Source organism: Mercenaria mercenaria, chromosome 9, assembly GCF_021730395.1.
Source record: "Mercenaria mercenaria strain notata chromosome 9, MADL_Memer_1, whole genome shotgun sequence".
NCBI classification, from domain to species: Eukaryota; Metazoa; Mollusca; class Bivalvia; order Venerida; family Veneridae; genus Mercenaria; species Mercenaria mercenaria.
In genome coordinates, this window is record NC_069369.1 from 33514033 (window position 1) to 33540995 (window position 26963).

Genomic DNA, 26963 nt, shown 5'->3' on the forward strand with positions numbered 1-26963 from the left:
ACAGATACTTCTTTATATCTCACAGCAGTGATGACAGCGATAAGGTGTTTTCAATCGTACAAGACCTTGAACATCGTTTCAGTGTGCCATGTGTGTACGCCGACCGGGATTTCCAGCCAGGAAAAGATATTTTAGAAAACATCAAGGATGGAATGGCACGCTCAATGATGGTATTGATGTTCCTGTCTCCAAAGTTCCTCCGAAGCGGGTTTTGCAAATAAGAGAGTGACATTGCTTTCATGAGGTCTATGGAAAATGGAGCAAATTGTATTATTCCAGTACTGCTGGAGCCATGTGAAATACCAGTCACGCTGAAAGCTTTAACTTACATCGATGCAACTGCTCCTGATATAGATATACCTGCAAAAATAGTTTCTGCTCTAATACAAGGAGGTATGTATTGCTTCTAAGGATCATTTTAGGGTCATTAAATCAAAGGTCAATGTCAAAATGATATTGAGAATGAACAAAACTAGATTTCTTGAACCTACAGGGGTAAAATTAAACTTCTTTGGATTATATCCTGCAGTCAGTCGATAACCTTATTGGTTTTTGCGGTCTTTATATAATGTTGAGGTTGCGGTAGCTTGTACATAGTGGAATTTTGTAAACATATATGGCATATTGCTGTTACATAAATTAACAGAAATTTCCGAAAGCATTCTGGGCAGATTTAGTGACAGTTTTAAATGACTCATGAATTTTATACATCGTTATCTGTATAGGCCTAAACTCAGTAACACTTAATAAGAAAGTCCAAAGTAATCTTGTAATGTTGTCAGTTAATAAAATGACAATATCTTATTTGTTTCAGAGGCTGACTGTTTACCCTATTCAGAAATGAGTAAGTATCAAGCAAACAATTAAATATACGTGTTGATTTTAACCCGCCCGTTTAGCTCAATAGAGAGAGCGCAGATCTACGTATCACGGGGTCGTGAGCTCGGTCCCTGTGTTGGGTGTATGTTCTCCGTGACGATTTAATAGAAGGCATTGTGTCTGAAATCATTCGTCCTCCACCTCTGATTCAGTTTGTACTGATACAAAATCCAGGAACACTGATTAGATTAACTGCCCTCCGTAACATTAAAAAACGGCATTAATGCCTCCTCCTCCCACCCCCACCAGCAAGCACACACACACACACACACACACACGTTATTTTCTTTTTTAAATTTCAAAATTAGTTTAATATTTCAGTTCTGTAATACTTATAGAAATTGAAAGGTAGGTACAAAATGCAAGTGTAAACAAATAGCTGCTGTGTATTAGATATGTAGTCATGCTTGCAAGCAGACGACAGTAAAGGTAATTGTTGAAAAAATTGTTATTGATGCAGACTTTATCAAAACATGAGCGTTTTCAAACAGTTTTGCTTTTCATTAAATGTGCGTTTAAATGGGTCTAACTATTTTAGATGAAAATGGTTACAGCATTACTCTTCAAGCACAAACAACTTCTCGCATTCTTCACTGTCTACGGATTCCAACCAAGTACCAGTTTAAAATAGACACACATCTCTTACAGAAGCTTGAAAGCAACAAAATAAAGGTATGATAGTGGGTCAGATGAATAAACCAATCTTTACCGATTTTACGTCTGATTTAAAGCATGTGGTCAACCTCTTGTGTTTTACCCAGTGCCATATGGATATGATGTTTTCTTTTTGATCTTGCAGTACTAGTGCCATTGATGTGTTTATTGTCCAGGCAATCAGACGCAATACAGTGTTAAAAAGCCAAAACAGTTTTCTTTACCTTTAAAAGATCATGTTTGTTCCTTTAAACTTAAGTCCAGTGGAAAAATGTAAAGTAATTGTATATCATAGATATATAAAGACATAAACCAAAGACTAGGATAGTCTTTTCTAATTTTGATTAATCTACATCAAAGTAATTGACTTATATTAATTAAATTCTTTTACTTACCTTGCTATTCCAAACCCTTGAGGTACATGTTTGAGTTACATAAATATATAGAGGATATTACATGAGTGTCTTTTCATATTGAATTTATTAAACGAGTTGAATAAAATGATAAAATGCGAGGCTCTGCTCTTGCGTTTTGCCGATAATCTGTCGGCAGAGCCTCGCATTTTATCATTTTATTCAACTCGTTTAATAAATTCAATATGGAAAGTCACAAATGTAATATTCTTTTTATCACATGTTAGTCTTTCTTGTCAAAACATAAAAAATTCTACTTTCTTTTACTATATAAACAAGTCAACTTGACCAACGTTTCCAATACTATAAACGACGTCGACGTCAAAGCTTTATTACACTAGTGTATTATCGTTTTTATTTAATGGCTTTATTACACTCCCGTGACGTCAATCATGTGATAAAACATTTTTTTTGCGAACAGGTTTCAGAGCGACTTTTGGAAGATGCAACAAGAACAATCAACCAAGATTCTGTGATGAATTCCTACGATTATCTTCGAAGAAGGAATATTGTTTGTTGGAGTGTGTTGACAATTCCATTCTTCGTACTGTTGTTTTTCTTCTTGTATTATATGACCATTGTCACACGTGCATCTAGGACACCTTTCTCGGAAGAAGATATGCGATTTATTACCAATACTTTTGCCTCTTTAATGACATGCATGCCTTCAGTTTACGGCTTCTTTGCGTTGCTACTGATTTGCGTTTTGCCGATAATCTGTCGCAGACGAAAAGTAAGTATCTCTGTATTTATACAATTTCAGTGGTAGGAATATAACCATTTGCCCGGTAGTTGTAATATAATTGTTATGTGGTATTTTTGCCACTATGACCGCGCCAACTGGCGGCCAACCACTTAGGTGTCAAATGGAATTTAAACTGCGTAAGAAGACTAGTAAGCTGCCACACAAAAAAACAGTTTAAGCATTCGAGTAAGCTGATCAAAGCAAATAACCTGGGTATGAGGTGTGTAATAAATATAAAGTTATTTATATTTGCAATGTTTTTTTCAGTGAAAACCACTTTGAAAAAAATAAATGGTACTGCCCAAAATGAATGATGGACCAGTCCATTTTAGAACTTTAGCAGGGTTTCAGATGTAATACAGAGCACTTATAGGAGTAGGTTGGTTTTATCGATTCAAACTGGCATTTGAGGGAAACGCATTGCATTTACATAGAACAAACTGTTAGGCTCCCAGTCAGTCATCAGGTTTCAAAGATTTTCTTGAATTGGTGTTTTCCCGAAACTTTTATTTTGAGAGGAACCGGTGATCTAGTAAAATTGATTTTACTGTGTATTATTTCCAATTTAATTTGCCCGCCGCATTCAGTCCCATTTAGGGCTTTTACTAACCTAAATGTATTTAAAACTTTGCTTGATATTTCAGGCAGTAGTTAGACTACAGAAAACTTTACTACATCTATATGAAGACGAATTCATCAGCAATAACATTCTTCTTATCTTCTCGGGTAGAAAATACAAACTACCAACTGTATCCTTTCTCATATAACTTCAGTAGTGATCGTATCTTTTACTCTTTTTTTTTGTTGTACAACATACAATAGGTTAGATCTACCTCCAACAATTATTAATATAGGGCAACTTCACAAGTTCAATGCGCTATAGTATTGTTATGTCAAAATTGAATATATTATTCCCACTCTCTTGCTTTAAAAATTAGACCCCAAAATGCACCAGAGGCCACCATTTCATATTTCAAACATTTCCAGGGGAGACCCCCTGACCCGCGCTCACGCGAGTGGAGGGCCCTTCCCGTACCTTCCGTCATTCGCTATTCACCTCGCAGGTGACGTCTTCGTTCTAAACTGGTGCCCCCAGTCAAATATTTCTGGATCCGGGCTGTAGAGAAAAATCATTGTGAAAACGTTTTAAGGCATATCGAGGCGCGAAATTTTAATAAGTACAATATAACATTATCTAAAACGTACGTGTGATATGATAATAAGCATTTGAACGATAAACAAAAGTTTTATTCAACGACAAATCATTGCTTTGGATATCATGTAGGCCTACTATAGAATTTATATAATATCTGATATTTTTCTCTCTATAAGTTCTGTTATCAGTAACAAGGACCACAATATAATATGCCCGGTTCATTACACATGTTTGTTCAACCACGAAAGAATCTATTCTGTGTCTCCGAAATCAGAGAAATAGTGAGCATGAGTTTGGACAGAGATAATGAAGGTTTTTCTTAATCATAAACTGGGAACAATTTTTCAGTCTTCTAAATACCCGTCTGAACGCATAAAACTTAGAGTAAATAAATAGCATTCAGTCCTTAAAATAAGCCTATTCGGATGTAAAAGAACAATATGTGGTATGCTGTCGAATGCAAGCGGGGCCAACGCTAATGAAAATTGAAAGTATGGAATTATCAAACATTATTTCATTAATTAAATCATAAGGCAGCAAAATATCTTTCTTCGTTTTAGTACTTAACTAGTGAATTTCAGTTACACATCATGCGTTACAACATTAAAAGATGCAGAGTAAGTTGGATTATTATTTCTTTTAAAGTTTTTTTAGAAGGCGTTGCAAAACATCACACAGCGGACAAAGACTGATCACAATATTAAACCTAAGGACTCCATGTTTAAAATGTATTTTACGCCATTACTACCTTGGTATAGATAGACAACTACATATTAAGTAAACTAAAATGTCTCTAAATATTACAGTATTTTATTATATTCATTTAATATTGAAATGTATGGCAATATTTATCCACGGCTCAGTGTCTGGCCGCTTCAAATAACAAATGGCTAGCCTTAAACAAAAACATGTCCAATCAAAACACAATTATACGCAACAACATGTTAAGAAGATGAGCCCAATCCTTGGGTAACAGCGATGTAAGACTCACAAATGTTATAAGCATGAAAACTATTTCGCAACTGCCAGATGGTATCGCCTGCGAAATCTTCAACTTCCAATTGAAGAGACCCGCCTGGCGAAACCACCGCCAATTTGCCAAAATATGAAAGAATGAACAATGACTAAACAGTGGCTATGTAAACACGAAATAAACATGTTTGTGTATATAAACAGTGTTTTTTAGGCTAAACTGACAAACTGTGACTGAAACTGACAGTTTTTTTCTATAAAAAGTATTGCAATTACACTTTAAATTATGAATACAGTTCTACATACAAAGCATTTATGTTCTTGTTTCGTAAATCAGCATCGATTGAATTTACTCAAACACTGTAAGGCTAAGTGTCCTATTATGAAAGAGCGCCTAGCCGCTGTATACTCGGGCCGGCATCCCTCCAAAATAAAAAAAAATAATAAATAAAAAAAATAAAAACCCCACAGGGTAACACACTACTCTAACAAAAATATATTGCACTACCAAAGGCCCATTCACAATGTAACGCTAGGATGTTTGCCTTGATTGGACATTGACATAAAATGATACACTATCAGTTATTCTTTTGAGTTTAGCGAAGTTAAGTATATTTAATGCAGATTTTCTACATTTAAATTTAATTAAAGCCTAATGACAAGATATATTAGTGCAAAATGCATAGACTTCAGTAACGTCATATTTTCTTTCGCCCTTCAGACGTTGTTTACTATAACAGATTTTATCACTGTTGTTTTCTTCCTTTGTTTAACTAAACGACAAATCAGGGTATGTTAGAATGATCAGATAGTACATGTATATATCTTAGGATGGTTTTTAAGTCACTTCTAAAAAAGTCTTCCTTTTTTCCAAGAAGTTCTCAATTGTGTGTTTTCCACCTTTTTACAGGACTATCTAACTGTACTTGTGAAAAAGAAAAATCCACATTCTACATGTGAAGATGCGGAGGTAAATTCTTGTTTCTTTTAGTTTATAGCTATTTGGTTTAGTGAATTAAATCTCTTTATGTGTTTAGATAACATGCTTTATTTTAAGGTACGATTTTTTCACATCACTCCTCATCCGTTACTTATATATTAAGTTCTAGTTTTTTAAACAAATTACACAACGTCGCGTTAGAGTGCAGAAGTAGCTTCTTTGTACACCACATTATTTTGCACTGAGGTAACGGATTTTAACGTGCTGTATATTTTACATGATTTCATTGTCAAATGTATCATTTTATTGATTATTTGTACGGTACCTATTACTCCCTTACGTTTTATCTATTTAGGATCTTTGGTCGTATATGATAGTAGTATGTAATGCCCTGTGCGCGCATTATTTCATGTTCATGCTCTAGCTTGGGGTTGATGTTGTGTGCGCATGCTCTAGCTTGTTCTAGATTCAAGATGAGGTCAACCTCTTTTGAATAAGATACGTCATCATTTGTTGGCATGATGTAATCTACTTTGGCACCCATTCCTGAAAGTCTGCGAGTCCTCCTGAAAGTGTCGCAGTTCTTGATATTTTAAAAGGTCACAGGGATTACTGCGACCATGTAATCTCCTTTAATACCGATTCCTGAAACTCTGCGAGTTCTCGTGAAAGTGTCGCAGACAGTTCTGAATGTTTTGAAAGGACGCGTGGATTAGTGGGACGGTTTTATCTCCCTTGGCACTGATTCCTGAAAGTCTGCGAGTCCTCCTGAAAGTGTCGCAGACAATTCGGAATGTTTTGAAAGGACACGGGGATTACTGGGACTGTGTTTTCTCCCTTGGTACCGATTCCTGAAAGTCTGTAAGTCCTTCTGAAAGTGTCGCAGACCAAGAGAAATGATTTAGAATGAGTAAAGAACCTTTGGCATCATGTTATCTCCCTTGGATCCTACTACTGAAAGTCTTCGAGTCCTCCTGAAAGTGTCGCAAACCGTTCTAAATGATTTGAAAAGAATCAGGGACTACTTGAGTGGTGTTATCTCCCTTGGCATCGGCTCTTGAAAGTCTAGAAAGTCTGCGAGTATATTTGAACGTGTCACAGACCGTTTGAAGGGACTTAAAATGAAACCAGAATGTTAAAACATGGCCTTTTCCGTCGTTACCGCCGACTCTTTGTACTTGTTATGTCGTTCAGACTCGCAGACTTTCAGGAATCTGTACCAAGGGAGAAAACACCGTTCCAGTAATCCCCGTATCCTTTCAAAACATTCTGAACTGTCTGCGACACTTTCAGGAGGACTCGCTGATTTTCAGGAATCGGTGCCAAAGGAGATAAATCCGTCCCACTAATCCCTGCGTCCTTTCAAAACATTCAGAACTGTCTGCGACACTTTCACAGGGCATTACATACTACTTGTGATAATGAAGTTGTATGCTGTATCTCTAAATTTTGTTTTCTCTAAATATAGTTATATGCGCGTTCGCTTATCCATGCGCATTTGGAGGAAATTAGTTTGGTGCTAGCAGAAAACTTCGAGAGTCTACCAGAGCGACCATATAACAGACATACTGTAAAGAAAGGCAGAATGTGCATGTGTCAGATCATAGAAAACGAAGGCATGCACTGAGAAGAAAACATAAGGGATAGAGGGACATCATCACTCCATCTTAAAGTATCAAATAGACCTATGTGAAAAACAAACATAAATACATGTATGTAAATTACGCGTTGTGAATGCAAACTTAAATAATTAGATATTTTTCGGAGGAATACAGGAGTATATTTTTCCTGTTAGTATTTCTTCTCTTTTTTTTTTTTTTGGCAGCGTAATGGTGCCAGGAGAGGAGAGATTTGTAGTAACTCTTACGTTGGACATAATAGCTTCTAAGTACGACTTACTACCTCGTACGCAGGACGTTTCCGAACTCCAATGTATAACTTACTTTCAGTTCTGTCCTTGTCTTGCATTAATCATGCGATTTATGTGTGTGTCCCAGGATAGGCCAGTGGATGTTAGGAAACTGATTCTACTTATACATTATATAGAAATAATTAGTTGTAACTGGATTTTTAGATCTGCTGATACGATTGACTTGATATTTTGAGTATCTATTCAGTGTTTTGAGAATACATAAGTGATTGAATTGATATCAGATACGCACTGAAGGAATGCAATAAATGTTCCAGAAACCAGGAGTGTACAGGAACGCGACATATCTTAGTTTTACTGTGATTCAAATGAATGCATTCTTTGTCAAATGCTATTATCAGTTTTATAATAATTTGATGAGAATTCCTCAAATTTATTTGGTATTTAATTGTTATCAGTTGTTAAAGTTAAGTAAATAGTGTAAGGTTCATGGTCTACTAACTACTAATGAACATTATTAACGTACCTGGCATCTCAAGAAACATGTTGCATGAATAAAACAAGGATGAATATCCAACAGGGAAAGCCACTTTCTAAAAACGCAGCCTCCCCAAACTTAAACCCAGCATGCGGACTCGCACACGACCAACACACACACTCACACAAAGCAAACACACAAGGACAAAACGAAGAAATAAAGGTGGGGGCATCGCCTTAGAACGGTTAGTGGCAAAACCAACACTGTGGAGCTTAAACCGGCTTACATTGCACCTGACCTCACTCTTACCCCCACCATGTACCAAAGTCACAGGACAGTGTAAATAAAATTATCCTCGCCAGGTGAAACCCTAACATACGCAAAGGCAACAGAAGGCATGTAATATAAAACAAAAATGCTCTTGTATTATTTATATAAATGCAATCCTTAAGAACCTAAAACGCTTGTACTCAATGCATTGCAGAAGACAGAGCAACAGGGGAAACACCATTAAGGGCCCGATGAATCAGGCCAGATAATAGAAATCAAAATGGAATTTAAGAACTAGCTATCATAGAGTCCTCCACCTGTTCCGTCAGACACAATCAAAGAGGAAAGCGTAGCGTCCAGCTGTAAAAGGGCTGAACACCAAACACGCGGTGTGTCTCAAAACAGTTGGATTATAACCTCTTTTAATAAAACGTTTAATAACTTTACTAAATACAATTGAAAAATTGCCCTGACCCAAAATCTTACGAAGTTTGTAAACCACATCATAAAAAGCGGATTTTGATATACCTTCTTGCAGACGTGTCTTTAAATTGCTGTTGTATTTTAAAGCCAAATCTGAATTATTTACGTAATTTATGATAATGATAGCCCTGATGAAGAAGCTTATTTGTAATATATTGATTACGTTCATTGAAATCCCCAACATGACTACACGCTCTTGCAAACCGATTAACTGAGAAATATATATCCCATAAGATGTTGCATGGGGTACGTCCCCATCAAAATGGGGGAAATTTACAATACTGAAATTAAAATCATCCCTCTTGTCATAAATTTTGGTGTGTATAAAACTGTCGTAAATAGGGAGATGTAAATCTAGAAATGAAGCAGTAGTATCCGAGTTGTTAGTTTTATTTGATAAATAGTATCCATCAATTGAGCAAAAAACTGATTATCCATATTAAGTATATCATCTAGATGCGTGATGTATTATTAAAGGTAGTCATAATGTCTGCCTGTGTATCTAGAGAAAGTCCCAACATAAAATCTCTTTCATAACAGTAAAAAAACCAATCTGTGACAAGGGATGCACAATTTGTTCCCATGGGAATACCAATTACTTTTCTGAAAACTGCATTCCAATATTTTTTCAATGAAAAGGAAAGGGCTTTACAAACTTCGCCATAGGTCCGCATAGTATAATTTTTTACAATGCAACTAGTTAAAAATTCCTTATCGACATTGCAAGCGAAAAAGTAGCATTTTCCATGGCAAAAGTCTTTTGAATTAGGGCAGTTAGTTTTTCATTTATTACGTTATGTGGTAAAGTGGTATACAAAGTAGAAAAATCGTATGCACTGACTGAAGACACCTTGTAAGTTTTCGTAATCATTTCATGTGGGATTTTATAACAGTAAGGTTAATAACTTGGAAATATTTGTAGTGGTACAAGAGCTTGAATTATAGCGATAAAACGAGCATTATGGTTGTTTATGTAATTTGGAATCCAATACATGGTTTGAAGTTTAATTTGCTACTTTCAAATTGGAAACTTAAGTGATGTGATCCGTGATCAAATGTTGTCAACAGAAGAACGCAATGTATAAGCTTTAGTGCCATTAAGTTCGTTCCGTAAAACATTAATATAATGTAGGCGTCCAATGATGATAATATTGTAAACCTGACATCAGTTAAACTATTACAATTCTTATTTAGGTGATGTCAATTAAATTTTATCTTATATGTCAACATTTGAAATAAAGATATGTATCAATGCCAAAATGGACACAATAAACATATACTTGCACTGTAAATAACATAGTCATATCATTTACATTTTTTTGTGTTCAGCAATTTACTTTTCGAGACAGTTTTTTTTTATTTTGATATATTATTGATAAAAGGCAGTATTTGAGAATTAGAATTGAATTGTAACATTGAGAAACCGTGTAGAAAATGTAGTTCGATTTGTCATGATTTATCAATAATATGTTTGAGAAGTAACGACGTTACTATTACGTAACTGGTTAAATCTCATCTTATATTATAAAGATATTTTCCTGGTACTTACTTTTCTGAACGGCAAAAATATGCCAAGTTGGAGAAGGGTAATCAATCCTAGAATGCTTCTATTGACTAAGCTGGCTTGCCTAAATGAAATTAAGTTTAAATTTGTTAAAACAATTTAAAAATTAAGTAAATTACAAAACAATACACAACAAAAACCCGAAATTTAATTTACGGTTTTATTTCGCATTACATTACGTTAAAAAGCTAAAGTATGTTAATACCATGATCTATTTCTTATAAGCTACTAAGTATATCCTTTAAACATTTTTGCTGTCACCATATACAAAATTTAAATTTGAATACAGGGTAGTATATTAAATTGTCCATTAACCCTTAGCCTACTGGTGGCAGATGATTCTGCCTTTGCGTCCAGTGCAGACCAAGATCAGCCTGCACATCCGTGCAGTCTGATCATGGTCTGCACTGTTCGCTATTCAGTCAGTAAATTTTCAGTGCAAACCCCTTTGAATAATAAATGGTACGGTCCAAATTGAAAGATGGACCAGTCCATTATAGAAATACAGCAAGGTAAGGGTTAAGAAAGATAACAAAGAACACTCGAGCTAGGCTGCAAAACTCGAAGCTGAGTACAACTCAAACAAATGGTCACTACCTGAGACTGACCTTTGTGAAACCTTTGTAAAACATAGTGTATAGTCACTTCTAACGATCTGATTATACCAACTGAGAGACCTTTGTAATGTCATAAGTAGCTGCTAATGTACCAATTGACACCTGTAACTGCACCCATTTACACCATTTATTATGTTCTTGAAAAGTAACCAGATTACGTTATCGTTAGATACTATATCGGAATCTGTAAGCACAACTTTGCATAAATTAATGGTTGAGACAATTAATTGTTACTTTTTAGCGGTTCTAGATCATTTCCAAAAGACATGATATTAATTAGTAACATTCTTATGCAGTAAATGAATCTGTTTTAAATAGTGTCAGATACGTTACTAAATACCTAATGTATTGATGAGTGCTCTCATTGTGTAAGAATTTACATCAGGTGTAGCTGAAATTGAACTGTGATAATAATAATATTGAATATGATAATGTACTACAAGTGTTTAGAATCCACAATTCATGTAATCGTATTAAATGACAGCATGTCAAATTTATTTGGCCTGAAGTAAGCTTCAGTATTTCATTTCGCCCTTTTATCTGAGAGCTTAGATAAGATATCAAGAAATGGAAATTAAAGACATGCTTACATAGCTTAAAATATTTGTAATTTGGCAAATCAAATGCTTTATTTCATTTAAAGATGATAGTCAAAACAAATGTCCTGTATTACAAAGAGCCTGATAGTAACATACCGGTATCTGGTTTTGGAGTTTTCAGTACCATTTACCCAGCCAGCATTCCATATCGGCCCGATATCCAACCAACGTCGTTGTCTATAACGGCCCGATATCGGCTTCAATTTCGGCTGCAAATAGGAATGATGTCGGCACGACGTCGACAGACGGTATCGGGCCAACGTCATAATGACATTGGTCCAATATTGGCAAAAGATATTTGGCTAACATCAAAATGATATCGGCCCGATATTGGCAGATCATATCGTGGTCGCGAAATAGTGTGACACGCAGTGCTTTATCAAAGTTTTCTTAAAATGTACACTTCATAAATTCTCAGGGTAATTTCCTTGAGAACTGATATGTCTCGCATCATGTGTATGATGCTTATTTGATTTTATTGATATAATATTTTTCACAAGTATATACTGCATGCTTTATACAGTTACGTAAGCTTTCTGTATATTCATAATTAACACTATTAAAATGTTCAATTAGAATTTTATACATATTTATATTTTCCATTTTTTTGTAATTTTAAATATTTCTATGACGGCATTTTACATCAAAATCAAAATGCATCTTAATTATTGCCTCCCTTTATTACATATAAAATTTTGATAAATACCGTCTACAAATTTTGTTTGGAACCTAGTTTGATTAATTCTGGCATATATCATATTTGCTTAATAAATTAGCACATATAAACAATTAATTTACTTTTTCACGTTTATCAATAATATTTTGAAAAATATAGTTTTATTAGAGAATCCAATATCGGCCCGATGGCACGTACGGAATAGTTACACTGGATCTACCGATTTCAATATTCTGCCAGCACTACAACGGCCCGACGTCGGCCCTGCGTCGGCACATTTTGCCGACATTCCGACATTATACCTATATCGGGCGATCGATAGAGTCATGCTGGCTGGGTAACAACACCCTTTAAAACGTATTTTCAACTAGCATAGTGTGTCCATATAGATTTTTACCTCTTAGAGGCTTAATTTGTACTTTCAGCACAACACAGTTGTATTAAACCTGATAAAAGTTTATTTTAAACCAAAGTGCATTTTGAAATAAAACAGATTTACGCAGAATCAGTGTCAAAATGGCTTATACTAGAACCGCGCAGAAATCAGTCTTCTCTAATCATGCTGTATAAAATTGCAAACAACAAAGTAATTGTAGAAAACAGACATCTCGTACCGTCTAGAAATCTAAATTGTATAATCCTATATCCGATAATTCAATACCATATGAACCCTTTCTTTCCCCGTGCAGTCAGACTCTGGAATGATCATGCAGCCATATATACCATCAAGTAGGCATAGGAACTAAAATTATATACGTAAGTAGGCACTATTTATTTTAGATATATGTGCAGCTAACTGCATGAAAACGCACAGTCTGAACAAATATCATTTTCCATAAAAAATGTTTTTAAACTGAAAAAATGATCCTGGGTAAAATATTTTGAAAGAACTGGAGACAACTCCGCTAAAACTACATTGTAGACTTAGATGACTATGTATACAGTATCTAAAAAGAACGTGAACTTTTTACCTCTAGGCATGAAACAATCATGCATAGTTACTGCAACGGTAAGCTGTTTGAAAAGAAAATTATGTCATTTAATGCCCTGGTGCAAAGTTTAACATTTTTTGTAGTAAAATTTGGTAACAAATAGACGATTAAAAAAAAGTTTAAACCATCAGAATTTCACAAAGTAAAATATTTTTAGAAAGCTATTGCTAGAAAGAGAACAATCTCTGCTATCCATATATAAACTTCTAAGTATGGGGAAACATCTAGAATTATGAGAAAATCAAAGAAAACAATTTCAGGTCTGTTAGATGCATGACTGTGGTATCCTGTATAGCAGTTAACATAAATAGTTTTCTTTTCCATTGCAATGATATAAAATGGACAGTATTATGATTGATAAACGGTGTTTACTCAACAATTTCACTCTCTAAACAGATTGTTTCACATCGTAAAGAAGACCTGGGATAAGTATCTACTAGTAGTACAGTATATCAAGGCTACAGTCTACGTACAACGCTTCACTGTTAGCCTAATTTTCTGTATGTATTAACAACGGTTAAAAAGCATGCTATTGTTTTAAACAACTTGCATATTAAAAGTATCTTGTAATACAGTCCTTTAATACTGTCCCCGACCTCGGAAGTAAAAGTGAAAAATAATTGTACGGCACGGTACGGGTTTCCAAATTAATTATTCACTCCATCTACAACAACAACAACAAAGCGGGCAAACAGAAAGTAGAAAAATGGAAACTTGTCCAGTTTGTGGTGAGAAAGCAGTTACAGAAGATATTGAAAATGGCCAGAAAGTTCGTGTATGCACTGAGTGTGGGGCTATGGATAGTGATATGCAAGAATTGACATCAGCTGACCAGTTCGAGGTAAATACACAACTGCTAGAGCGTTCGGACGTTCATAACCGCAGGAAAGATAACTCTTGCAAAGTTTTTTTTCAAGATTTCCAAAAAATGTGACCACAAAAAAATTGAAATGCTTATGTTCACTTTTCAGCCTACTTTATCATGTTATATAGAGGGTATTTAAAATACTGTATGACTTTCAAGACTTAAAAAATTATGGGCAGATTAGAAATTTCCAAAGTGAAAGTAGCCTGTTATGCTGTAGTTTCGATCCCCTTAACACTTCCTTCTGCGCATGCGCATTAACAAAGACATGTGCGAGGGTCAAAATTAGGTCAAAGTATATTTTGGGCATTCCTTCAAAGATATAAATAGCTTAAAACACAAAGAAATATAAAATATATAAATTATGCATATATAAAACCAGCCATGTCATCGGTCTGAATCGCTAAAAAGCTTTCTTGTTAATTCGCACCCTCTGAATGCATATGTGTAGAAAGTCTTGTTTAACGTGAAAAATTAGTATTTACCGCAGAGTTCACTTTATTCATTCCATCCTGAAGCCACTTGTATGTAGAATTGTAAAATAACGATGTACAAACTGGAAAGTGTAACTTTTTAAAAACACATGTCAACTGGATGATTAGTTTCTGGACGAAGAAATTAGTTTTAGGCACTGCAGCCTTATTTCCTTTGACCCTCTATAAGACACCAATTAGTTGGTTGAAAAATCGAAAATACTGGCATTATGCAACAAAATGTATTATTAAATAAGATTCAAAGCAAAATCAAGAAATTTAGTCAAAAGAGCAGGTGCGCGAACAATTGCATGACCCAACAACTTGCGAAAACGTCAGCCGCTCGCCTTATTTTGCATTAAAAATGGCGGACCAGTAAGTATGAATTTAACGGTAATATACAGGGTTTTTGAAAGGGAAGCAACTACCGGCTGAAAAATCAATACACACCTGCAAGAGTACGGTTGCGTGGAAGAAAGTTTAGCGGAAATTAAATGGAAACTTCAACGATTTAATGGCAAATAATCGGGAATTTAGATGAAATTAAGGTCGAATATATACTGTGTCAACCATTTGTTTGATGATTTATCTGCTTTTTGCGCATGTTGAGTGATAAATTCGCGTTTTACGCTTAGGTGAATCTTCGACGTATCGAACGTAACCGGTACTTGGCTGATGTCAGATGCGTCTCCTGCGTTATTTCAGAAAATGCTAAGGGATTGAAACCACAGGAAGGGTCGAATTGACAAGAAGCAGCAGCGTTCGACACTAACTTTTTTGCCAGGTATCCCGAAGGAATACCTGCTGGGAAATTTAGGAATCCCTGCTGAAAATTAGGAGTCCCTGATAACAAAATGTGGTTAGAACATGAAAAAACTACAATCTAACAAGCACACAACTGTTTACAGTACTACATGTATTTTATTTCCACTTTATTTCAACAACAGTAGCTTGTATGACTTTTGCTGTAAAAGAATAATGTCATTTCTGTCCAAGTCCTCTTCCCCCTCATCTTCACTACCATCGCACTCCTCTGCGATTTGTTGTAGTTCGTCTAAATGTATGCCGCCAAGTTCATTCCCCCTTATAACCCCCTTATTTGTAATCATTTTTTTGACGCGCGTGCCGTAATTTATGCGGGTAAAATACGAGTTTTTCTCGATTTTCGCGGGTCAAAACCCGGGACCTCGGGTCAACTGAAGCAAAAGACCGATGTTTGAGCGAACAAGACTGGGGAATTTCACTTTTTTAGAATCATATTTTATCTGAAAATCAAGAGTCCCGACGGAACACCGAAACTGTGAACTTTAGGATCCCTTGCGGATTTTTGGTGACCTCGGGATCCCGGGACACCGTTAGTGTCGAACACTGAGCAGGCATACATGTATTTGAATGGGGCTAAATGTTCAGCCATAATTTTTAGCTCACAATCTGGAGCACAAAGTGCGCAAGGTGAGCAATTATGACCGGTCATTGTCCGACGTCCATTGTCGTGTGTCAACATTTGCCTTGTGAACACTCTAGAGGCCACAATTTTGACCCAATCTTTATGTAACTTGGTCAAAATGTTAGTCTTGATGATCTCTAGGTCAAGTTTGAAACTGGGTCATGTGGGGTCAAAATCTAGGTCATAGGTCAGATCAAAGGAAAAGCTTGTGAACACTCTAAAGACCACATTTTTAGCTCGACTATTCGAAGAATAAGTAGAGCTATCCTACTCACCACGGCGTCGGTGTCGGCGTCACACCTTGGTTAAGTTTTTCGTACCAGTCCACATTTTGACAAAGTCTTTTGAGATAAAGCTTTGAAACTTTCAACACTTGTTTACCATCATCATGGCCAGTTATAGGCAAGAGCACATAACTCCATCAAGGATTTTGGCTGAATTATGGCCCCTTTTGACTTAGAAATCATGGTTAAGTTTTTCGTACCAGTTCATATTTTGACAAAGTCTTTTAAGATAAAGCTTTGAAACTTACAACTCTTGTTTACCATCACCATGGCCAGTTATAGGCAAGAGAAGATAACTCCATCAGGGATTTTGGCTGAATTATGGCCCCTTTCGACTTAGAAATCTTGGTTAAGTTTTTCGTACCAGTCCATATTTAGACAAAGTCTTTTGAGATAAAGCTTTGAAACTTTCAACTCTTGTTTACCATCGCCATGTCCAGTTATAGGCAAGAGCACATAACTCCATCAAGGATTTTGGCTGAATTATGGCCCTTTTTGACTTAGAAATCTTGGTTAAGTTTTTCGTACCAGTTCATATTTTTTGTAGTGTTTGACATATGGCTTTGAAACTTTTATCACTTGTTAAGTATAATAATTTTTATCTGTAGGAAAGAGAACATAACTCTGTCACCTATTTTGGCAGAATTATGACCCTTTTTGGACTTTGAAATTGGTTCTGTTTTCATACAAGTCCATGTTTTGTCAAAACTATTTGACATATGGCTTTTAAACTTTAAACACTTGTTTTTCATTATGATTTCCATCTGTAGGCAAGAGTACATAACTATTTTGACTGAATTATGGCCCTTTTTGGACTTTGAAATTGGCTCATATATTGCCATTTAGTGCAAGACTTATTGAAATCAAAGTAATACAGGAACATTGTTCGTCTAATCTATTTATTTCTTTTGTCTGAATATCCGTGGAAATATTTTGACCCCATTCTTCAATCAGTTCTTCGAATAGTCGAGCACGCTGTCATCAGACAGCTCTTGTTGACCCAGTCTTTATGAAACTTGGTCAGAATGTTAGTCTTGATGATCTCTAGGTCAAGTTCAAAACTGGGTCATGTGGGTCAGAAACTAGGTCAGTAGGTCAGATCAAAGAAAATGCTTGTGAACACTCTAGAGACCACATTTTTGACCCAATCTTTATGGAATTTGGTCAGAATGTCAATCTTGATGATTTCTAGGTCAAGTTCGAAACTGGGTCATGTGGGCTCGAAAACTAGGTCAGTAAATCAGATCAATGGAAAACCTTGTGAACACTCTAGAGACCACATTTGTGACCCAATCTTTATGAAACTTAGTCAGAATGTTATTCTTGATGATCTCTAGGTCAAGTTTGAATCTGGGCCATGTTTGATCAAAAACTTTGTCAGTATGTCAGATCAATGGAGAACCTTGTGAACACTCTAGAGACCACGTTTGTGACCCAATCTTTATGAAACTTGGCCAGATATGATCTCTAGGTCAAATTTGAAACTGGGTCTTGTTGGATCAAAAACTAGGTCACCTTGTCAAATCAAATGAAAAGTTTGTGAACACTCTAAAGACCACAGTTGTGTCCCAATATTTATGAAACTTAGTCAGAAAGTTTGGCTTGATAATTTCTAGGTCAAGTTCGAATCTAGGTCATGTGGGGTCAAAAACTAGGTCACCTGGTCAAATCAAAGGAAAAGCTTGTGAACACTTTAGAGGCCACAGTTGTAACCAAATCTTAATGAAATTTAATCAGAATGTTTGTCTTGATGATCTTTAAATCAAGTTCAACTCTTGGTCATGTGGGGTCAATAACTAGGTCAGTAGGCCAGATCAACTCTGGTGAGCGATATATAGGGCCATCATGGCCCTCTTGTTTGTAGGAGAGATTGCCATGACATCATGCATTAACACCTGTTTATCTGGTGGTGGGCTTAACATGTTTTTACATCGTTTGTGTATGGGATCAGAATTTTTAATTTCTAATAACTTTTTTGCTAATTTATGGATTTTAAAAATTCAAAAAGTTTTGAAATGCTTACGATTTTCATATTTTCTTATTTAAATATCTTTTGAAATGAAAAAATATTTCAAATGTCATATGATTTTAATAACAGTGTAACGATGCTCCAAAGTTTTAGAAAAAAAGCACTGTAAGTTAAGCGTTCATAATAAATCCATTCTATTTTGAAATAATAATTAAAAGAAATCAATAAATTGCTGGTTTTAACACCTTTCCATTGATCAAAAAAATATTTATATTATTTGTGTTTTAAAAAAGTTTAAGCCGTTAGAAAAACATCACAGTTTACGAAAAACATGGACGCTCGGCGTCTGCCCACCCGACCTTTGTTTCATCAGTTCTAAAGTAAATGTAAACAAGAGCTATCACTAAAGGTGACGAATGTACCCCCCTCATGCACACAGTAAATTGCAATCTGACGCACACAAGATTGCATAATTATCTGGACTGTATGAATATAGACTGTATGTATACAGTATAGTAACAAAAAAAAAGTCCCATAACTATGCAGAATATATATCTAAAAGAACGTAACATGCACCATTGTCACCATGCACAACTAGGGTTGATACTGATCACTTGTGTGAAGTTTCATTAAATTGTGTGCAAGGGTTCGGAAGATTAGGCGCGCACAAGATTGCATATGCAGACTGTAGGTACATAGTATGTTAACAAAAAACAAAGTCCCATAACTCTGCAATTTTTGTTGTTGAAAGAACCTAACATGCCCCATGCACATCTAATGTTGTTAATGATCACTTGTGTGAAGTTTCATTAAATTGTGTCAAGGGGATGAGGAGAGATGGTGCGCACAAGATTATGTATATAGTATAGTAACAAAAAACAAAGTCCCGTATCTCTGCAATTTTTTTTCTGAAATAACCTAACATGCCCCATGCACAACTGCTGATGCACAAGATTATGTATATAGTATAGTAACAAAAAACAAAGTCCCGTAACTCTGCAATTTTTTTTCTGAAATAACCTAACATGCCCCATGCACAACTGCTGATGTTACTGATCACTTGTATGAAGTTTCATTAAATTGTGTCAAGGGGATGAGGAGAGATGGTGCGTACAAGATTGTGTCTACGGACGGACAGACAGACAGACAACCTGAAACCAGTATACCCCCCCTTACAACTTTGTTGTCGGGGGTTACAAAAATACAATGGATTTGTATACAAACATGATCTCTCCTATTGAATGGCTTTGTAATCTCTCTACAGAAACTAGGGAAAAGTTCCTTTATAGTGGATGAATAAGTCATATTAAGATAAATCAAATACATGTAGCAGAAAAAAATGCAATTAACTGCAGACAATTTTGCACAAAACACCTGAAAACGTTGTTACGTGTCAAAATCTAGGACATGACTTTAACACCGCATAAAACTTTATCGGTAATATTTACATTCAAAAACACAATTGATTTGTCATTTATACTCATATTAGAGTCCAAAAACATAATTTTATGCCTGTAAATCAAAACTAACAAAAAGTGGTGTATGTTGCTACCTTGGGTGGTCCTCTACCAAAGTTGATCAAATGGTTCCGCTTGGTTGCACATAGGGGCTGCCAGAGCAAATCAAAGCCTTGAGATGTCTGGTGGTTGCGGGGTTTTGTTAGATTTATTTTCATTTTAAATGCCAATCTATAAATATACATGTATAAGAAACAAATACTAATGTGCCTCATTTCTAAGATAAACTCTGCCTGACCTTACATGAACAGCTGGAAGTCAGTGATGTAACCATGGGCTGGAATACCTAATCACTGACAGATCTTATATAATCTAAATGGCTAGTGTAAATGGATAGAGGACGAATAGGAACTGCTTGATCATTGATAATTCATCAGCATTGTCCAAGAATGGGACTACTTTGTGTAGCACATGAACATCCTTTGGATGTGATTTGGAATCAAATAAAGATGCTACATGATTGTCAGAAATACACTTAACTTTGGTAGCGGGATAAAACCCGCAACCAAAAATAGAAAAAACTTCAAACGACATCTCCTAAAGTAAAACAGATGGTCCGATTTTGAAATAATTTCACAAAAGGAAATGTCTAGCCGTCCGGTAACCGGACGCCTAGCCTGCATTTTAGCCGTCCAGTTACCGGATTGCTGGCAAATCCTCAGGGTATTTTCTAGCTGTCCGGTAATAGATTTCCTAATGAATATGTAATGATTTTATTTACTCACACTAAAGCTGTGAGTAAATCAATTATTCTCTAATCTCAATTATCAGAACAAAAAACAGATTCAGTATAGGTTTAGACTATGTATTTTGACAGCAAATATCTTTACATTTTTCGCGGAGTAAATACAACATTTCTATAGTGTGGATTTCCTCTTGTTGTACCCATCAGGCTTTGGCATGGATTGTAAGCTTGATTCTTTAAGATATTCTGAAACGAAACTAACACATACTTTTAGTAATCGTACAAACGTGTTATTCAAAACTAAAATACTCAGCTTTCCGAAACTATTATTTAAAATTATGATTCTAAATGTATATTATTCATGTTTTTGAATCCAAATGAATAGTGTAATTAATTATTCTAAAGTCGGATCACAACAATTCTTATTTTATAAAGCTATAAAGCTATAAGTCTCTGATATATCCATGGTCCATTAAATAGTTTAGTTCAGCTTCAAATAAGGGAGGGTGGGTGGGTCCTGATGTGTATTGCTGTCAAAATTCTAGCCTCAAGTGATGACTACACCTGTGTAACGCTTAAATACCCCCGAATTACCACGAAAACCCTGTTCTAAATTCCTGCCAAACAAGATCAATAAATTACCGTACAGCCTGATAATTTCGAAACGAGAATAATTTCACATATAGTTTTAATGTTATTTACTTAAAGATATCGATACTTATCTGCAAACAAAATTTTGTGTGAATACATGCTAAAGATTTACAATAAATCACAGCATTATTCAGCTGATAAAACGAAAGGTTGTTGAAATCAATAATGGTGAGATCACCATGATGTCACTCATTAAAATCTGTTCATCTGGTGGCTTTTATTGGAACAGAATTTTTAAATTTTAACATTTTTTTTTTCACTGGATTTTCAAAATTAAAACATTTTTGAAATACTTACAATTTTCATATTATACTATTCAAATATTTTTTTAACGTGAATAACTGTTTTAAGTAGCATTTAATTTCAGTAGCAGCAGTGTTATGTTCAAAACTTTTAGAAAAACAGTAGTTAATTAGCGTTCATAATTAATCCATTTTATTTCGAAATAACAGTCAAAATTAATTAATGAATTGCTTGTTTTATGAGCTTTCTGTTCTTCAAAAATATATATAAATTTTCGTTTTAACAATTTAAGTTTAGACCGTTAAAAAACATCACTTTTTACAAAATAATATGGACATTCATCGATTAATGTTTTATCTGGGTACACAGTAAATGCAGATAAATGCAAGGGCATGTCGTGATGAAATGGTAAAATTAATTAGATGATATTTACCAGAGGAAAAATGAATTTCAGCAGCTTTATGCATAGAAATAAAATTCTGGTTCTCTATTCTATGCACGGTACTTTGGATAGAGAACCAGTTCTGCACGAATAAGTATGCTGTCTAGGGAACTGATTCCGGTTCTCTAGCCCCTACCTTTTTTAAATGCGGAGAACTAAGCACATTTTTGGGGCCATTAGGGCTAAAAGTAGAAATAACTTTAAACAGCTTATTGTGAAGCTCTGGATCTTCATCAAACTTGAGCTGTAGTATTCTTATAAGCCTTCTGTTAAATTTCTTCAAATTGGGATGCTTGGCCTCTCTTAGTGGACACTTGAGCTAAAAAATTGAAATATCTTTGCAATACTTTTTTCCTGTGGATTGATTTGCAAATCTTCATTCAGCTACGGTCTGTAACAGGACTAACATCATTGTAAGGTCCTCCCTCAGATTTGTTCAGATGGGGGCACTTGACCTGTTCAGTATTTTATTTTATAAATACCAAGCAGAGTTGTTACTTTTCATGATTCAGTGTGGTATACATATATTCAAGGTCAAGTAGTAAAGGTCAGATGAACTACTTAGGACCACCATAGCCGTCTTACTCAACATGGAAGATATATTGCCATAAAAATTGTGTGTCAGCTAGTATCAGGTGGAAGAGCTTTAAACAGTTTCAAGAGCACACTGTATTAACACAATTTTGTTTCATTATTAGAATTACTTTTAACAATTTTCTGTTCTACTTTAACCTTTAGCCTGCTGGCGGCAAGTGATTCTGCCTTTGCGGCCAGTGCAGACCAAGATCAGCCTGCACATCCGTGCAGTCTGATCATGGTCTGCACTGTTCGCTATTCAGTTAGTAAATTTTCAGTGAACACCCCTTCGAATAATAAATGGTATTACCCAAACTGAATGATGGACCAGTCCATTTAAGAAATTTAGCAGGGTAATGGTTAATGAAAAATCAACTTACATCACAAACATTATACTGTTTAACATTTATGTTTGTGTTTCTTCCAGTACTATCCTGTCATGGTGCTGTACCCAGATATTGCATATCCAGTCATCCTGCCATTTAGAAGAAGAAATATGGGGAAAAGTGTACTTTTCCAAAATGCAGCAGAAAATAATATACTAAGTCTTAATTTTAGCCCAAAGCACAACTTTATCATTTCCGTAAGATATAAATACTCCAACAGTATGCCATACCCACCCCCTCCCCCAATTCACATAAAGAGATTGACAGTTGACACAATGAAGTTTTATCTTTACGTTAATGAGCAAGTTTGTTTAAACTGTACTTGTAACCTTTTTGTGACTATTACAAATCAGTTTGATCTGTTTTCAGGGGACAACTATAAGTGATGGCAACTGTTATGGTCCAGCAGGTGGGAAAAGATGGATGAAAACAACATCAAGTTGTGCTGAAAGAAACAAAGCACTTGGTAAAAAATTGATAACTAACATTGGAATTCAGCTGAAAGTTGGTGATGTCATAACTAAAGAGGCGTGCCAGCTCTATGAAAGAGTTTATGATAATGAGTTACATAATACTTTGGTAGATAGCAAAAAGACAATGTGTATGGCCTGCTTATACTCCTCTGCAAGGATGCATAAATTTTCCATTAATATTAGAGAATTAGGTTTCTTTCTCAACATAAAGAATTCAGCTAGAAGATTTGGGTCAGCTTTGAAGTGTCTTAAACATAAGTATAATGTACATTTACCGCCCATCGACATTCAAAATGAGGCTTATAGAGTGCTGTCTCAGTCCGATTTGCCAGGTGATATAGTGAAAACAGCGAATCAGATTCTAAGTATAATGCAGCGGGCAATGATAACAACTGGACGTTGCTGTATGTCCTACGCAGTGCCTTGTGCTTATTTTGCATTCAAAGCATCAGACATAGCCGCACACTGGCGACTCACTTTTAAAGCTTTTTGTAAAAAGTTCAACTTTAGAAAGACATTAAAATATGGCTGTAAGCCCGAAGTTGAAAAAACACTAAAAGCCATGGCTAAAGAACTACCATGGGTGAAGGGGTTAGATGTGGAAGTTGATAGAGTGGAAGTTCACATTAAAGACATAATTAAGTATCAGTCATCCTTGTTTGCCCAGGCAGTTCTTACCGCTGTAAATGAGATGGAAGATACCGATAAAGAGGTAACAGAAGTTTGTCCAGACATGATCGAAGATCCAGGCTATATTTTTCGTTCGTGTCCAAAAAGAAAACAAGCAGAAGAAAAAACAGGGAGTGGAGACACTGAAGGACTTCCTGCAGAAAAGAAACAAAAGATAAAGAGTGAAAAAAGAGCTGAAAGAGATTTTGATAAGCAGTACAGTGGCAACAGTTCAGGTTTAGAAAGTTTTGACTTAGGGTCTGATGATGATACTGACCACTATATTTTATCATCAAAAGAAGTAATGATAAAAAAAGAGGTTAATAAACGATTTGGACTTCATAACGAAGAAGAAGAGGATGCCGTTTATGTAGATGTTGATGAACAAACTAGAAATTTAACAGGTCTAGAAAAGTTTGAAAATGTTAAGGAGGAAAATGCAAATAATGCAAGTCAGAATGCTGTAGATACAAATGATGAAGATGGTGATGATGATGATGATGATGGTGATTATGGTGATAACGATAGAAAGAGTATTGTGAATTACTTATTCAGAAGACAAACAAACAGTAATGAGGAAGGAGATGAGGGAGTTGACTTTGCTTCTTCTGATGACGATAATTATTATGATTAACATCGAGTCAGATTATAAAAAAAGTCATTTAAGTAATCAGTTTTGAATATTTTTGTATTGTTAAAATTAAATATCAGTGTTTTTGCAGTTAGTAGTTTGCTTTAAGTCTTGAGATTACTAAAGATGCTTCAGAATACTTGAATTTATGTTGTTGGCTTTAAAGTACTAGTTGAGCTTGCGAATTGTTCAGCCTTTCGTGATTACCAAGGCAGTTCATTTCATCAGGGCATAGCTTAGTGAATTATTCTGGCAATGTATAACTGATTTTGAATGTACTAATTTATTGATATCAGTAAAACAGGATTTTGCTATCAGGGTTTTTTCTACCAGGAGGGGAAGGTGCCCAGGCTTGTGACTTTAGGGAAAAAATAGCTCGGTATTTGGGCAAAGGGGAATAAAAAACCTGATGTAAAGTCAATTTTTGGGGAAAACTGCATCATTTAAAAGAAATTTTCTGAGGGGAAGGGGCCTATTAAAGGCCCCTATTATGAAGGAAGGAAAAACCCTGGCTATACATTATTTGGATTCTAATATGCCCTTTATCTAAAACAGAAACAGAACAAAAACATTGATATCATGGCCCATTAAAGTGACTTCATTTTTAACAGGAACAAGCATATTAGAATATTCATTTTATCGTTCTAAAAATTTTGATCTTTTTTTTTTGTATGGTCCCTCTCTTACATGTATGAATACTTACCAGCGTACTCAACTCGTGTTCGGTTCCTTAGATGTGGCCTTGAGATATTAAGATTTGTGTCCTGTTTGTGTGATTATACTTCTAGTTAAAAGTTAGTGATTGTAAACACACTGCTTGAAAATATTTGGACAATAATAGAATATGTTCGTTCAGGTTTATTCGGTATTCACAAGCTTTTAACAAAAATATACATGCAAAGTATTATGATGAGTTCTATTTTTTGTTTTGATAAGCTATATTTATATAATTAAGCCGTGCCATGAGAAAACCAACATAGTGGGTTTGTGACCAGCATGGATCCAGACCAGCCTGCGCATCCGCGCAGTCTGGTTAGGATCCATGCTGTTCGCTAACAGTTTCTGTAATTCCAATAGGCTTTGAAAGCGAACAGCATGGATCCTGACCAGACTGCGCAGATGCGCAGGCTGGTCTGGATCCATGCTGGTCGCAAACCCAATATGTAGGTTTTCTCATGGCACGGCTCAATTATTTTGTTTTATTAGCTCGCTTGAGCAGAAGCTGTTAGTATAGGTAGATGGTCTGGCATCTGTTGTCCATCGCTTTTGTCCATAATTTACATAAACATCATCTTTTTTGAAACTGCTTGTCAGAATTACAGGAAACTGGCATTCTGGCAAGGCCTCGGTGAAGTTTTGAACCTTCTGTTCGTCCTCTTTCAGGGGTCATTAGAGCTAAAAATAGGAAAACCTTCGAACAACTTCTTCTTATGAACTTATTTGTGGATAATAATCAAACATGATCTCAGATTGATCTGTAGCTTTCATATAAGGTTCTGTACCAATTGTGTTCAAATTCAGACACTTGGTCCCTCTTAGGGTCTGTTAATCGCATTAACCCAAAAAAAAAAATTGAAATACATGTACCTATAAATGACTATTCATGAACTGCTTGATGGATCTTCACCAACCTTGCAGTGGCATTGTAAGTCCTCTCTTAAATATATATTGAAATTGGGCACTTGATTCCTATTAGGGGCTATTAGAGCTAAAAATAGAAATACCCGTCAATAACTTCTTCTCATGAACCCCTTCATGAATCTTCATCAATCATGGCATGAAAGATTAAGGTCTGTCGTCTCCCATATTAATTCAAATGGTGGGGGGGGCATTTAATGGCTCGCTTTAGGGACAGCTTGGGCCAAAAATAATTGACTTCTGTTCATGAACTGATTAGTGGATTTTCATCTTACCTAGTCTTCTTTACAAGGTTTTAAAAATTAGATGATATTGTGCCGTTGGCCACTAGGGTCCCTAGAGCTAAAAATAGAAAACTCTAAAATGATTGGGGCATATAGATTTGGTCTTGTCCATCTGTCCAAAGTTTGTGATGCGCCTAGCTCAAAAAGTATTTGATATAAATTGATGAAACCTTGCATAAGTCTTTATCGTGACATGAACTTGCGCACCTCCTATTTTTGGTCTGGCTCCGCCCCCTATTTCCAGAGTTATGGCCCCTGAAATAGTCAAAAATGCACATTTTCACCTTGTGACGCGCCAAGCTCAAAAAGTATTCGATATAGATTCATGAAACCTTGCATCAGTCTTAATCATGATATGAACTTGCGCACCTCCTTTTTTCATCTGGGTCCGCCCCCTGTTTCCAGAGTTCGACGAGCTCTTG

The 26963-nt window shown here is 35.5% G+C and overlaps 2 protein-coding genes across 3 annotated transcripts; both read left to right on the plus strand.

Annotated features, from left to right (window-relative positions):
• The first annotated feature begins 239 nt into the window (after positions 1-239).
• Positions 240-8266, plus strand: LOC123546881 (uncharacterized). Of its 2 annotated transcripts, XM_045333507.2 has the most exons (8): positions 240-393; positions 815-844; positions 1418-1551; positions 2368-2679; positions 3336-3440; positions 4429-4464; positions 5730-5789; positions 7228-8264. In XM_045333507.2, exons 1-8 carry the CDS (start codon positions 240-242, stop codon positions 7384-7386), a joined length of 990 nt encoding a protein of 329 aa, XP_045189442.2. In that variant the 3' UTR covers positions 7387-8264. The 2 variants fall into 2 exon arrangements, with proteins under 2 accessions (XP_045189442.2, XP_053407154.1); XM_053551179.1 differs by lacking the exons at positions 3336-3440; positions 4429-4464 and having other exon boundaries at positions 7228-8266.
• Positions 8267-13976: 5710 nt separating this feature from the next.
• Positions 13977-25524, plus strand: LOC123546883 (transcription factor IIIB 50 kDa subunit-like). Its single transcript, XM_045333508.2, has 2 exons — positions 13977-14149; positions 23216-25524. Exons 1-2 carry the CDS (start codon positions 14015-14017, stop codon positions 24620-24622), a joined length of 1542 nt encoding a protein of 513 aa, XP_045189443.2. The 5' UTR covers positions 13977-14014; the 3' UTR covers positions 24623-25524.
• The last annotated feature ends 1439 nt before the right edge of the window (positions 25525-26963 follow it).